Source organism: Aptenodytes forsteri, unplaced genomic scaffold (genome assembly GCF_000699145.1).
Source record: "Aptenodytes forsteri isolate BGI_AS27 unplaced genomic scaffold, ASM69914v1 Scaffold120, whole genome shotgun sequence".
Taxonomy (NCBI): domain Eukaryota; kingdom Metazoa; phylum Chordata; class Aves; order Sphenisciformes; family Spheniscidae; genus Aptenodytes; species Aptenodytes forsteri.
Window position 1 is genome coordinate 3,955,320 of NW_008795938.1, and position 15,651 is coordinate 3,970,970.

A 15,651-nucleotide genomic window follows, 5' to 3' on the forward strand; every position below is an offset into this window, starting at 1 on the left:
GTGGTATAGCAGGGACCAAAACTGAACACAGTATTCCAGGTGTGGCCTGACAAGCGCTGAATAGAATGGGATAGTGACTGCTTTATCTCTGCCGGTGATGCCTTTGTTGATGCAACCCAGTATTCTGTGGCTTTCTTTGCCGCAGCAGCACACTGTTCACTCATTGAGCTTCTTATCCACCAGGACCCCCAGGTCCCTTTCCACAGAGCTGCTCCCCAGCTGGGTAGATCCCAGCCTGTGCTGCGCTCCTGGATTGTCTTCTAAAAGCAAGCATACCTGACGTGGCATTATATCCAATGGACTAAACGTACTGAAAATCAGTTTTTCCTAAATTTGTGCAACAGTGGTCCATAGATGACCATCTGATGGGTGCAATGTTCCTTATTGGACCCTGCAAACATTTAAAGTTAAGTACCACATAATATCTTTAGTATTAGAAAGTTCCGCTTTTATTTAAAATGATGTAGATGTTTTCAAAATCGGTACACATTTCTGCTTTAACCAGGAGCACCTGCAGAGTTTTTCCATTACGGGACATGCTCTGAATGGTCAGTGTTCAAACGTGTCCAATAACCCTTCTAGGTAACGTCGTACAAGGCCACATATCATATGCAGGGCCTCAATACACTTGACGCTTCTCAACAACTATATGTGAAAGAAAAAAAGCTCACCTAGAGTTTGCCAGTGTGTGTCACCCTATGTTTTGGAAACCACATTTCTCTTTAAGCGGACATCTGTTAAAACAGTGCTTGTTTGATTGCGATGCTGAAGTGCTTCACTGCGTATAAGAATGGGAAAAGAACAAAAAATAACATTTGTGGTATCTCTTACAGTTTGAATCATTTACTGGATTCCTGAAAAGATCCCATTCATGCGTAGTATCAACAGGTGTGACCCTTTCTCTTGTGTGGATTTAAATCCCTGTCATTAATCTCAGTCCCCATCTCTGCTCAGGCTGACTCCATCACATGGAGTAATAACTGGCAATGATAAAGAGCAGTTTGTGCAAGGTGAATTAAATGGCTGTATTGTGAGGGATTTTACTGTAATTTATAGCATATGAAAATTTGCCTTTCAGGGGACTGTAAATCAGTTCAGATCTGTAGGGTTAGTCTACCCTACACACAAAGATAAAAGAAGGGGTGTAAACTTTTTCAGGTATTAAAAAAAGAAATTCTTTGGGGACTGTTAACTGGAAACAGCTGCTTTAAAAATAAGCTCAGATCTGTCCCTGCAAAGTTTCTCAGACTTACATAGCAATTCACAGTCAAAGCATTAATAATGGCAAGACTCTTTCTTCTCTTCACAGTCTGGGGAAATGTAACAACCTTCAAGTTGCTTTTGTAATCACTTTATGAATTTCTTTGCTTTGGATCTTTATATTTGTATTGGAAACTGCTTTCTTTCAGCTGGGCTTCCTGAGAAATCTGAAAATGTGGCAAAATCGGGGACATGCTGTGCCTCTTGTAAGGAATTTCATCAAATAAAGCAGACGGTTTTACAACTGAAGCAAAAGGTATGAACATTGATCAGTCATGTCTTTACCAGACCTACATGTTTTGTGACAACTGAGGTTAAATTTAAGTGTTTGGAGCTGTCACTGCCATGTGGCTCTTGTGCCCATAAAGATGATGGCGACATATTTTAAAATCATCTGGGAATGGCATCTCTTCCTTATGCTTCTGTATTGCTTGTAAGCGGATTGCTAACCAAGCTCTTGTGGCTGTGTTACCAAGCTCATGGTAACAGAGTCTGGCAAACACCCATCCCAGTCTGAGCCCAGGTTTCTTGGCAATCAGTGCTGGCCTCAGCTTTTCATTCATTCTGAATGCACAGGATTTTGGACTTGATCCACCTTTAGTGTATGCAAGTGCAAGACATTCTGCAGATGCGGGAATGTGGGAGAACATGATTTTGCATTAGTAGGGTGCTGATACAGGATTCTTGCCAAATAGGAGGTGTGTGGCTAAACGAAAACGTCACTAGCAGATACATTAGCTTTGATTTTTTTAAAAAGAAAAACCCCTCAGCCCCAACCTTTTTTGTTTTCACCTGTGTCCTTACAAGTAGAAAATAATGCATTTAAAAACTTCCCCTGGTCTTTAACATTAATTGCTCCTATACGTGGCCTCCTTTTGCACTTGGGTACGATTGAAATAACCCAGAGACCCAGCCCAGGATTTGGAGAGCCAGGGGTGCAGGTGTAATGCCTTTTCTGGTGACACCTCCTTCGAACATTCCGGTTCTCTGAAATGGAAATGTTCTGCAGGAATATTCTCAGCAATGCATGTTGACAGGCCGTAATCACCCAGAGAGCTCATTTAATTTCATTGTGTCAAAACACAATTTGGTATGTTCACTTTTTGCCTTTAATGTAATTCAATGTAATTCATTCAATGTAATTTATACTAGGAAAAAAGAAATCAGCTTCACTAAAATGAAATACAATGAGGTTTGAGATACTCTTTATGACAAAAATCTCATAATGTCATGTTTTCCTTCTGAATCAGTGTGAAGATAAATGTGGAAGTGACAGAATTTCATGTGTGATAGAAATTGTGGTTTTCAAACAAACGGTAGCAAACAGGTTAAAAAAGGATCTGTGCTTTTGAGGGCTGTTTGTCCAGATGCAGTCCATGATGCTAAGCAGGCTCACACTGACCCCCAGGGAGGGATCTGGGGTCACGCTGTTGGCCAAGTCGTTTGCTGCAAGAATTGATGGAAACCATTGGCCGTAATTAAGGGAAAGTTTTCTGTGTCTAACTTCCGCTGTTAGGTGCCTGTGTTCAAAACTCCGTCCTGGAAAACTAACACCATCAATACCTGTTGCCATGGGCACTTGTTGTTCAGAGGCCAAACTGAGCAGCTCACTCTTGCCTCATAACGAAGTCCTGTCATTGTCGGTAGCTAAATTTTCCCCAAGTATCTTCCTAGTGGGACTTGATCTATTTGGCATCCTCAGAGGGAGCCCACTGGCTTGTGCCTCACACAGAGCGAGCTGGAAAAGATGGTCCCCTGATACCCTCAGCATTTTTTACCCTACGGAGAGGAGAGCTTTTGTCCATGCTGAGAGGAGATCTGGCCTCATGCTTCTTCTCTGCCCAGGGAGACATGAACCCTCGTGCTTCACCAGCCGCTCCCCATGGCCAAGTTCTTCTGGGGAGGACATCTCTCAATATCTGCGGTCGAAGTTGTTCTGTTTTGCACAGAAAAATTCATTTCTGTCTGCCAGCGAGACAGTTTATGGGAATGAGTCTTCAGTTTTGTGGTTAAGGCTTTCAGATTTTATGAACTTTACACAAAATTATGTTTAGCAGAAGAGCCTGTGAAGGATCCAATTCAGCAAACCCTACAACTGGGAATTGGGGTATGCTTCTGGAAGTGGGAGGTGGGGTTTTGTGTCTCCTTAGGAAAAGGTCAGGGTGAACTCAAGTCCTGCTACCTCCAGTGATGACATCAATACCTTTTGGTATTGGAGGATTGCAACATTCATTCCAGATCCAGGACAGAGTAGTTCTAGGATCAGGAACAGAAAGTCACCTTGCATGGTCATCCAGTGGGATGCACTGTCCCGATATACTAGGGGGCTGGGGGCAGTCCTAGGTTGATCTCCGACCTTGCTGGAAGGAAGAACAGAAAGCTGGAAAACTAGGGTAAAGAGATCTGACACACAGCCAACAATTTTAAAAAATCAGTAAGCAGTTCAGCACTTGGAGTTGGGACATTGCTGGATCCTACTGCACAGATTTGTTTAAACATCTCAATTAGAAAGCCGTGTTCCACATCACTCCTGTCAAGCACTGTCGAAGTCATCTAAACCACAGATCTCCTAGAAACTACCCAAAACTCCAGATGCCGCATGCAACACAACATATGGGAGTCTTGTTTCTAGTATTGCTTTTCTTTAAAATTTACCCTCACTAATATTTGCACGCACATGGGGGGGTGGGGGGGAAGTTTTCCAAGGGCCATTAAGATTTGGAGCTGTGGATGGAGAAAGCCAAGGTCACTCTGGACCAGGATCCTGGTTCAGTTAAAAGATGAAATCAAAATTAGGCCAGTGAGTATAGCCAGTCCCTAAGAGGAAGTGAGTCAACATCAAAAACACATGGTTTGGCCCCAGTGTATGTGACAACCATTTTCTGGCCAGAAGATATCAGAGAGCAGTGAGCTAGACCAGAGCCTGGGTGTTTTGGCACTCCTAGTGTATGCTTCTAGTCCAGCTGACTCAGTGGGGAAGCATTTGTAGATGCTTTCACAGCAGCTATGTGATTTTCTTTTTTAACTTACTAAGTTGTTAAAACAGCCTGGCTGGCAAGAACAAGTCAGTATTTAAGCAACAGAAAAGAACACACTTCCAAATCCTCTTCGTGATGAGTCTTCGCCACTAAACACACCTTTTTACTCCAGCCTGGCCATTTGCAATATAACCTGAAGAGTATTCATGGCAGAGACTATATACTAAGTGGCATCTATTTATCAGCTGGGATAGCAGTAGATCCCCAAAACAGGACCTGGTGAGAAATTTAAGTACAAGCTCTAAAGAGGACATCAATTAATCTGTCACTCAACTGTGGCCACCCCTAAGGAGAAACACTCACTGATGACGCTGAAAATATTCTCACAAAAACTACCCGAAAAATATAATGCTCTCAGGCAGTCACAGGATTTAACTCTGTGCCTCGGTTTTAGCATGGCAGCGTTGGCACTGCAGAGCCCTTGGTTGATTTGCGTCACACAGTTTTGCAGCATGATGGTCCTTGCAAGGCAGGACCCTGCTCTGGACAGGGTGGACGCACCTCCAGGAAACAAAACTTTGCAGTGTGCTGATCAGAGCTGACCAGGGGACCTCCTCATGCTGGTCCCTGGCCAACGTGGCTATGAGAGCCCCCAGCTACTGAATTTTCCTGTTCAGCCCCAGGTGTAAGGTGCTGTGACCCATGCAGTAGCCCTCTGTCTTCAGCAGTCCCACACTTTGGGCTGTGCTGCAATGGCTGGGATATTGGCTGGGAAAGCTGCAGGGTCATTGGTAAACAAAGATGTTTTTCTTTGGAAAACCAAAGATGACAGCCCACCCCAGAGCAGTAGGCATGCTGGATCCCCATTTTCTGTGTGAGCAGATTCATAGGAGTAAGCACATAACACACGTAACACCCTGTGGGGCTTCTGTGAAGCGCTGACCTCATCCAGCCACTGATTTGTGTGGGGGTGGAGTGAATCTACCAAATTCTTGTAAGACTTACATCATGTCACTTAATTTGCCTTTAGTGCAATCATCTTGTCTTTGGAACAGCAATGCTCTCCAAAACCTGAGTCACAAATGGCCAATAAATCCTTGTATTTCTGTCATCGAACTTCGAATTCCAGCCTGAAAAATCAAACTGGTGTTTCAGAAATGCCACCAGGAACTGTCTCACCATTTCTGACTTTTCTTTTTCTCACTTTTGCTTCCTTCGGAACTGTTCTGTGCATCCAACCCCAAACTGCAAGCAGCACTGGCTGCCCTTACAGTGCATTCTTTAACTAATAACTTGTTTGCCAAAAGAAATTTGGCCAGTTATACTATGTACTGCAAGTGCATAGCATTATTTTTTTTCTCTGCTATACAAACATTAGGTTTGCACTAAGAGCAGGAGGGTGTATATCAAATAATTACAGAAACAAGTAGGAGTCTTGAGAACAGTCCAGTGCAGGGAATTCCAAATAGCTGAGTAAAAGCATTGTCAGATAGCAGGAGTTACCATGTATTTTATCTAATGGAGCTCTCCCATGCAAATGTTGCAGAATCCAACATCAAATTATCCAGTGAGCCAAATTCATTCAGGACAGCAACAAAGCTGACCCAGGGATAGATCTGCCCTGGTATTTCTGAAATAGCTCTTCAGTTCTGTTTGGCAGAGCAAAATTCCCAACTCTACATGCAGCCACTCACCACTAATAAACTTCTTTCCTCACTGCAGACCAGCCTCCTGACTTGTCATTTCCCCTCAGCTGTCTCTGGAGAGACTAAACATTTGCAGAATATTTCTAAATATGTTTAATTATTAAATATTTTCAATCTGGGAAAATTAATGTTTAATAGATAATTAAACATCTAATGTAATGGATAATGGCATCTTAAACCATAGTGTGCAATTATTCTTACATTCTCACTTACTTTAGCTTTGTGTCTCTATGCAGAGCAGATCCAGACATCTGTTTGGTTAAATAGTACGGTGACAGGCCCAGATCCACAGAGGATTTGGGGCTTTCATTGAAAGTAAATGAATAGAGGAAAATTCAAATAAGGAAAAAAGAGGTTTCCTGAGAAGATCCAAGAAGTTGTGAAACTTAAGTTTTTGACAACTTGTTGCTGTGTATCTCCTGAATTTCTCCTACCTTCCATTTGGATTGACTTGCAGTATTTCCATGGTGACTTGAAAGGTGAACAGCCTCGCAGGAAACATTAGGGTGCTGGTTCCAGGGAAAGGAAAGTACCAGAATGAATAAAAGCCTTAAAATCAAATGGTGCCATGTTTTTCATGTGGCATCTTTCAAGCCTGGGCAACCTCCTGCGTATATGATACCTGAGGTGTGGATCATCTCTCAGATCCTTTACCCAGAGCTCATGCAGCACACACACACACACATACACACACGCGTGGAAGACAGAGGAGGGTACCATTTCTGCAAAACCTGACTTGTCTCCATGGGTCACCCAAAATATACTGTGGAAAGGCACTGTAGACTGTTACTCTCCGTGACAATGTTTTCTCATCAGATTTCTGCAAGGTGGTCAGTCAGAAATATGTACAGGTGAGAGTAAGAGTCCTCAGGCATCCTTCCAGCTGGTTCTGACTACCTGTGAGGAGGTCCCATTGCAGGGTCAGGGACACAGTTTTCCTTGGGACCACAAAATATGGCAGGAGCTTCAAGAAATCTTCATGTCCACACTTGAAAAAAATCAAGTTGGCCAGCTTAGGAGTAACTGCTGTCATAGGCTTCAACACAGTCACTTTTTTTTTTTTCTGACGATTTCAATGAAGTATTTAAATACGCTGTTTGTCCACATTAAAGCTTAACCAAGAAGGTAATTTATTCAGCTGAACGATGAAGAGCTTACAGTGATTTTTGGTTTTGGCAGGTTGCTTTGCTACCAAATAATGCTGCTGATCTTAGCAAGCAAATCACTGGTGAAAAAGTGCTTGCATCTAACGCATATATTCCTGGCCCCCCAGGCCAGCCCGGCCAACAAGGCCCTCCAGGTAAGATACAGACCAGAGGGATGTGAATGTGCAATAGTGCCATGAATAAAAATTATAAGCTTCGATCTTTCAGTGTGATGGGATTTCATGTGTTTCAGATTTTGATTGTTATTATTATATTTGTGTTTGTGCTAAATTTAAAAAGGAAAACTTTCTGGTCATTATGTTCAGCCTCTGCCAACTGTCTAACATCATCCATTGTGTCTTAGCCTCCATGTGCTTCTTGGCGTGCAAGCTGTGTTTGTCCTGTATGTGTTAAATTTCTCCCTGTCCCTGGGATATCTCACCTGCTTCCGTTGTCATTTCCTGTATTTTAACTCTGTCTTAAAACATTCTCCATTTCATTTAGCTCACTGTCATTACTAGAGCAGAAAATGTGCTTTCAGTTTGAGGGGGTTTGTGCCAACTGTTTTATTTTTCCTTGTCTGGTTTTGCAAGGATTCATTTGTTCGTTTTATGTGTGTTCCAGATTCAAAGGAATCTGAAAAGAAAAGTAAAACTGCACTTACACCTTCTTTGCTAAGGTATAGGTTGAAACCATGAGAAAAGCAGAGAGTTCCTAAAGCTCTAACTTAAGCCAGACACCTTGCAACCTGCAGCCAGTGATACTAAAAATTTTGCAAACTCTGTCAAATGCAGATCTAATTTTGGGTTAGTGATAAATCCAAGGAATTTTAGCATTGTGCTGGGTTGCAGGAAGATTCCTACAGAGGACTAGCAGATATTCCTTATGAGGTTTGATGTACTTCATACTGAACTGCCCCCCTCATTTATCCCCACTTTTGCAGTCTTGCTTTGGTTTTTGAGTCTTTATCTCATTTTCTTGGAGGACGAGTATCTTCAGTCTTCAGTATATCATAAATGCAAGGACAATGTGGTTAGAGATTCTGCATCAGACTCTGAACTGTACAGTACGTCGCCTTGCAATCTCTTTAACGCAGGCCTGACTCGTCAGGTCTTCCGTCTGGTTTCCCCATGACTGAGCTGTCCAAGGTACTGTAGAATTGTCTGTTCCGCTTGAAAACCATCCCTGCTCACCTCCTCCTCTGCCCTGCCGTTAGCAACAGTGCGGCTGGGTCTTCAGGAGGAGTCCAAGAGGTTCATCACTGAACTTGATTTTACTCCTTTTGAAAACCCTAACTGTACATATTCTGTCCTGCTGAACCCTTTGTACTCTCTGCCTTTCATTTTCTATGTCTTTCACATGCCTTCACTATGAAGGAAAGTGCTTTCCCCTCTAGTTATAAAGCAATTCAGCTAGTGACACTTTCATGGTCTTTATCTTGTGCAACTGTTGTTTCAGGTGCCTGATTTTCTGTTTTGCTTTTCATCGTGTTTCTCTTGAGCTAAACATATGCTTTCTTGCCTGTGCGCTTCCTAAAAATTAACATTCTCTGCTGAACTAGCAGAAGCTGAAAAGGATATAAAGCAAAATGGAAGAATGGAGCCTTTTTTGCCCCCAACACATTACTACTGTACTGGGCAAAAGAGAGGTGCAACCCACCACTGAAAAGGGCTTGCTTCTGTGCCAGTCATGTAGATGCCTTTGACCCAACATTCCCATGAGTTTTCTGAGGCTTTCTTTTTATGAGATATTTCTCAGATGTGACTTGTTCTTTTCTTCTTTGTGTGACAATGAGGCATTTCTGCTTTTCTTTTCAGTCCCAGTCTGTGTCCCTAACCACCTGGCAGTGGCAGTCTTGGCTTCCTTGTATACACAAGGTTTAATTGTTTTGTGAAGATCTCTTGTAGTCTCTGTGACAAGGAGTAATGTTGTCTCAGATGACTGCTGTGTTGGTTGTGTTGTTGTGGATTTGAGTGTGTTAAGGTAACCAGTCTGTTGGGTGGTTCCAAAAATGGTCAGTCCCCACTGCTTGCACTGATGAAGTGTCCTGAAAGCTTTCCCTGGCAGGTAACCTTTGCTGTCAATTGCAGGGGCTCCAGGACCAAAAGGGAGTCAAGGAGTTCCTGGGTCACCAGGACCTCCCGGACAGCCAGGCCCTCGTGGATCAATGGGACCTATGGGCCCATCTCCAGACATATCACATATTAAGCAGGGCAGGCGGGGCCCCGTGGTCAGTATTCTTACCTCCTGCCATGTATTGCGTAATTGGTCTTAGGTCCACAACCTCTCACGTCCTTGTGAACACTTCCTTTTCTCTTGCAGGGCCCACCAGGAGCCCCGGGGAGAGATGGTAGCAAGGTGAGGAGAGGTACTGTTTTCCATAAAGTGGGCACATGCACATGTGAAGTGCAGGCTTGCTAGAGAGACCCTCTACACACCCTTTTACCATCTCATTTCCTTTCCTAAGCTGAAAACGTCCTGTTTTCCTATCCCCTTCATGTCTTCCTTCTGCTATTTTCTGCTTGCCGTTCCTCACGTCTTGCAAATAGCCCTGCCAGGCTACCTGTCAAGCAGCCTCCTTTCCTTTCTCTGCGGCTCTTTTGGCTTTTCCATGAAGAAATGTCGATGCTTTAACCCATTTCATTAGGCTGCTCTTTTGTGAATTTCTCCTGTTAACTGGTTTGCTTGTTACTGTCTAGGAGAAATATCAGAAGTGCCCAGCTCTGCTCCCACTAGAATCAGCGGCAATTTCCTTGCGTTCCTCCTTCACTTTCTTTTCTTTTTCCGAGCAAGCGTAAGCTGATGATTCTTGATCTGGGGACAGTAAGTAAGGGAGTCTGCAGAGGCAAACTGTGATTTTTTTCATTTCCTTCAGTCACAGCAAACTAACTGAGGTGGTATTGATTACAGGGGGAGCGAGGCGCACCAGGACCAAAGGGGATACCTGTAAGTATTGCTCACAGGAGGAATTTCCACAACATCCACAAGAGTGATGTTGACTACTAACAACAGGTCAGCCAAAAGGAAAAAAAAACCCTCTCCTGTGTCAAGAGCACAGTGAAAGATCATTTACATGCACAGAAAATGTTATTGAAAAAAGTAATTACCTGGTTTTGTCCAGTGTTTTTGCCTACACACCTCCTCCCTTGCTCAGTGTGACACTGAAGGCAGTAAGCGCACCTCTGCCCTACAACTGGAGTGGGACATCCTCAGAAGGCATGAGATCCCATGCAAAGTGCTAGTTAGTACCGTTCAGCCACCGTTCCTAAGGGGAGTTGGATCACTGGAACCTTTTAAAATCCCGCCCCTCATCTCTCTCTGGGATTTGGGAAGCTGTAGGCTTTGAGCAAGTCATCAGGAGAAGGATGAGTATTTAAAATCTGTTTTCAGGTGAAGTTGTTTAAAAATTTATTTCTTATGGTGTTTTCTCATTGGTGGAATGGATTTTTAAGAGTGTGTCCAGTCGGGTGTCCTCAGTATTAAACAGTGTACTTTACTGTGTGAAGTCAGCTTTAAAGAAATTATGGTTTTGTAAAATCAGATAAAACCAGATCGATACTCTCTGCATTGTAATAACCAATATATTTAGTAAGTGATGGGCAGCAGCAGGGTTACCATATTGAAAAGATAGCTTCCAAAATATCAGTATTCTTGAGAAAATTTTTTAAATAAATAATAATTATTGATTTATTAGTCATTCTAAGAATGTAATTTCTATCAGTTTAATAAGAAGGAACACAGGGAACCAAGATTTATCTCCTCTATTCCCATGAGGTGTCAAGATACTCTTAGGAGGCAAATACAGCAAAGGAATTGTTAGGTAACAAAAGGGCTGAGCATCTTGTAAAGATAGGGTCTGTCTGCAAAAACATTTGCCTTCTTTTGAAAATTGTTTCCTGAGCAGGTTGATTCAAAAAGAGACCATTAACTTTTGGCAATTGATATGAAGCAGTATTTTACTGAGTTACCCCTGCATGAGTAATTATATCAACCTGTTTGAAAACTGTAAGAGTGAAGCGGATTATTATTATTAATGATCGTGCCTTGTGACTGCAGGGCCCACCAGGTTCATTTGATTTCCTATTGCTGATGATGGCAGACATCAGAAACGACATCGCTGAGCTGCAAGAGAGAGTGTTTGGACACAGGACTCATTCATCAACAGAGGAGTTTCCATTACCTCAGGAATTTACAAACTATCATGACACAGTAGATTTTGGATCTGGGGAAGACTACAAACCACGGGCATCACCCAGAGACTCCAGGATACAGAAGGCAGCCCACCCTTAGCTACACCTACTGAAAAATAGAGCCCCTTTAGAGTTGTTCAATATAAAAATGCACTGACAATGTAAAGTATATATATATATATATATATTATTTCCCAGTTTTCTCTCTGCTTTTCCCCAACGATGCTGCCTGTACTGTAGCTTTCCTGGTGCATGATAGCCTCCTTGCAGTAATTCCATACCGTCAAGCCTGCACTGTGCATTGTACCTAGACTATCAAGAAAACCTTCTTAGTATATAATATGATTAAGGCATGGTCTAGCTAATGGCGCAGACCACAGCGTTTCATCTGCCTACCTTGCGTTCTATGTCCAAATGACCCAGTACCCAAATTTTGCCAGGGGTAGAGGGGTAGCTGAACATCATCCCTGAATGACATCAGTAATGAAAAACTTGGTCCACAGTTACATGTAAATGTATTACACCACTGAACTCAAGTCTCCAGCTACTGTCCCCAGGCATAGGAGAGTGTGACAGGTGGATCCCTGTTTCACAGCAGAGGCCAGCTGTAGGTGAAATGTCTTCTTGTATTATGCTGCACCATGGCAGAAAAAGGCAAAAACATATGGTGAAGCACTGATACAAGGGCGCTGCTTGTTGATCTGGAAATTATTTAGCTTTGTGTTGCTAGAGTATCGTTCAAAGAGAGTCGAAAAGATGTGTTTGTCCTAAATTAACACTACTTTTCCCTTACCATTCTCCCAGTGCTCAGTGTGAAGGCCAGTTCCCTTCTTCAACAGATTCATGCTGGATACATTACACAAAGATAAGCGAGAGAACAGGGGATGTATAAAGCAGGAAAACCAAGCATCAATAGGCTTATTGGCAAGCACAAAATCAATCCCAGCCTTGCAGAAAGAGTTGGATTCTGACCTCCTGTAGGTGCATGTCTTCCTTGGTGAAATGCTGAAGTCCGAGTGAAATCGAGACCAGAGAGAGGCCTCATGTTTGCAAAGAGCTTCCATCTCTTTTGTTCCTCTGCTGCATGAGAGCGACCTAAATGGCATTCATGGAACTGGAACACAGAGTTGCAGTCTATTTGGCTGGGATATGAAGAGTATGAGTAGGTGCAGGCATGCACGTGACAAAACGTTTCAACTGGTACGAGGATGGCTAAGGTGAGGTACTGCACAGGGGATCCTATATGTGTGAAGAGGGATGAAAGGGAGTGCCCTTTTTTTACACTGGAAATTGGATGCACAAGCTAGACCATACCTCATGGGTGATGTATGTTACCATTTCTTTTGGATTATCACAGCTGCTGAGGACTTTGCCATGCTTAGAAGATAAAGGAGTATATTAAGCACAAAGCTTCAATGTTGTATCTGTGTAGCTGCTACTTCTACAGTATGTTTAGTGCTGGGTCATGTCCATGTTACAAATGCAAAGAAAAACTTCTTATTTTGCCATGTTTTTCAGGGCTTGCATGTTCTAATAGAATAAATACAGGTAAAAATATAAGCAGGCCCTTTTCAGATAACCTGTAAAGGTCTGTATTCCCTTCCATATTCTCTGGGCCAAAAGATAGTTGGTGTAATCCCTACACCACCGGTACAGGTCATGTTGTATAAACAGCTGGCTGTCTAGACCTTTCGTATTTTTTGTATATTGTCTTAAGAGGACGTGTTCACTCTTGCAATGGTTTCCCAACTCCTCGCTATCACTATGCCACAAGCAAGGGCATTAGCTTTAAGAACATTAATGTTCTGTATTCCTTTTCACGTTATATGTATATCAATATTTACAAAGCAATGACTAAGTCACTGGGATAGCTTAGAAAAAATTACAGTGCTCTCACCCTGCGGTCTTTGGGCTTCTCCTCTGGGAGGAGCTCTCCCAGCAGCTCCAGATCCAAGTAGTCTTGTGAAGCAGTTAATAAGGAAATCAGTGAGACTTGGGGAAGGAACTTGTGGCCAAAAGAAGGATGGTCTTACACGCAGCAGGCTGAAAGAAACCTCTTAAGACAGCATGAACTGAGGCATGTATGTCTGTCTGTCTTTATTTCAGGCGGGCAACTGGGTATAAATGACATCGTTCGTGAATATGCAACTTTAAGTAAATGTGTTAAATGTCAAATGTTGTATTTGTAACTCTTGCAAATTATGTAACTCTTGCATATGTTTACCACCACACCCCATCACCTGCTGGATCAGGTTGATTCCCACTATAGAATTAGTAGCTGCAGGTTTTTTTTACCATCAGATACTGAATAATGAGTTAGATGAGTGACTTCCTACATACCACCTAAATTTTATTGCCCCCTGCCCACAAGATGATGTGTTCTAAAAAAGGCACTTACTTTAGTTCTAAGCTTTGCTTTTCCAAATATAGACAAATACCAAATGAGAAGTTCCTACAGTTTGACCATCAAATTCAGGGGTAGGTGACAATTGTCCTGCTGTGCATACGTATCCAGGGAAGGGAAAGTCTGAGACTGGACCAAAAAATTAGATAAAATACATGCCTCACTGTAAGTACAGAAAGCTGTCCTGCAGACTCATGAACATAAAATACGGCACATGTTTACGTGCCTTTCTGAATGAAAACCTCAATAACTTCCCTTTCTGGAGTCTGCATCATTGGTTTTCACAGCCCACAGCTGGGTTTTCCAACAGACGTGCTTACTCCATGAAGAAGGTGAAGGAAAGTGCTCCTCGGGTTTGCCCTTGTGCTTCACCCTCCTCTTTCCAGACTCCCTGCCCCAAAGCTGTTGGCTGAGTCCCAGCAGCAGGGAGGGGACCTGATGGTAAAGACAAGTCCACTCCAGGAATTCCTCCAGCAGGGAGGGCCCCTCTGAGCACAGCTGGCTGGGAAGTTCCAGCCTTCCGTCTGCGTGCTGCTAAGACCTTTGCATAGACCTTTCTCATTTTATTTCTGATTAATTATATGATAACTTTCATAACACATTGTATAAGAAACGTTTCATTAAGATTTCTGGGTGAACACACGCAGACACTCAGAAAAGTGACATTTTCTTCAGCATGCCCAAAGTTTTATAAAGCCAGACCAGAGGAATCATTTCCAATTTTAAGCTTGGTTACCAGGGAGCCAGGGAAGTCATTACCTTGTAAATTATTTATTACTCTGTGGCCCCCAAAATAACAGCCCCCCAGGAATCCAAAATAAGAATGTAGAAACATCTACGCTCATGCCTAGTCTCATTACTAGGCGCATGCACATGACAACTTTGTTTCATATAAATATTATGTATAATTTTATTAGAAAGAAATACTATTTTGATGTTAAGACATCAAGTTATAAGCAGGATAATAAAGAGTTATTTTATTAATATTAGAAATATATTTAATGGAAACATTTGCAAGAGTGTGTAGTGATGGCAAAATGCTGATTGTTAATGGGTTTAACAAAATTGTAAAGCTTGGAAAATGTTTTCTTTCAACACTGTGCCAAGAACATACAGGATTAGTCTTTCTTGCAAAGCTGGAATACTGACACAGAAGAATTCCTATGTAGTCAGGCTCAACGAGGAAAAGGGGAGGTAAATTGATTGCAAATGGAATTAAGGTAATCCCTGGCGTTACTGTTGGTATCGCAGCTTGAGTAACCTTCTTCCTAGAAGTATTTCAGAGTTAAAACGCTAAGCCCCAGAGAAGCAACAAAAGATGCAGGTGGGGTCCAAGAATTTGTTAATTTCACATTAAAATCCGTATGTTTGTTCCTATTACACATTCCAATAACGATACTGTTCACTTTATTTATATAAGTATATGAAATACTAAAATGTGTATAAAATGATTGTGATTTTATGATGTATTCATAATAACAAAGATATTTTTTCTTACGGTGTTGGTAGCCGCTTTTGTTACACATCCTTTCTCTGAAATACAGAAATGCTGACCGCAAGAGACAAGTAGCAGGAAACCTCCTTGTGCTGCCTTTCAGCTTGTTTCCTGCAGCTGAACTACAGACACTGCCAGGAGGGCTCTGGGGGATGACCTCACGCAGAACAGGGCGGGTGTCTGCCTTTGTGGAAGTAAGGCAGGCGCCCACCTCCACTATTGGGATGGCGGGTCCAGCGCGCCGTGAGGGCTACGCGAGGCCGGATCCAGCGGCCTTCACCCCACGCTGCCGGCGTACGCGGCTTCTGTGCAGCCTGGGGATGCGATGCGGGGTTCCGAGGCTCCTCCGGCATCCCGCCGCCGGTACCGGGGGAAAAAAGGGAGAGTAAGGTAGAGGGTCTGGAAGGCCTCGCCCGCCCTTGGCGCCTGGCTGAGCCCCTCCCCGCAGCCCCGGGAGCCTCCTGTGAGGGCGG

General features: G+C 43.0%; 2 protein-coding genes across 2 annotated transcripts in view; both read left to right on the plus strand.

Annotated features, from left to right (window-relative positions):
- Positions 1-11,413, plus strand: part of CCBE1 (collagen and calcium binding EGF domains 1) — a 160,801-nt gene extending 149,388 nt beyond the window's left edge. The window contains exons 5-10 of the mRNA XM_009285232.2: positions 1,410-1,516; positions 7,124-7,244; positions 9,180-9,319; positions 9,412-9,447; positions 10,000-10,035; positions 11,146-11,413. Of these exons, the coding sequence (XP_009283507.1) occupies positions 1,410-1,516; positions 7,124-7,244; positions 9,180-9,319; positions 9,412-9,447; positions 10,000-10,035; positions 11,146-11,379 (674 nt within the window). The 3' untranslated portion in view covers positions 11,380-11,413. The remainder of the gene's footprint in view (positions 1-1,409; positions 1,517-7,123; positions 7,245-9,179; positions 9,320-9,411; positions 9,448-9,999; positions 10,036-11,145) is intronic.
- A 3,917-nt stretch (positions 11,414-15,330) lies between these two features.
- MRPL17 (mitochondrial ribosomal protein L17) overlaps positions 15,331-15,651 on the plus strand; it is a 1,862-nt gene continuing 1,541 nt past the window's right edge. The window contains exon 1 of the mRNA XM_019473632.1: positions 15,331-15,563. Coding sequence (XP_019329177.1) covers positions 15,331-15,563 — 233 coding nt within the window. The remainder of the gene's footprint in view (positions 15,564-15,651) is intronic.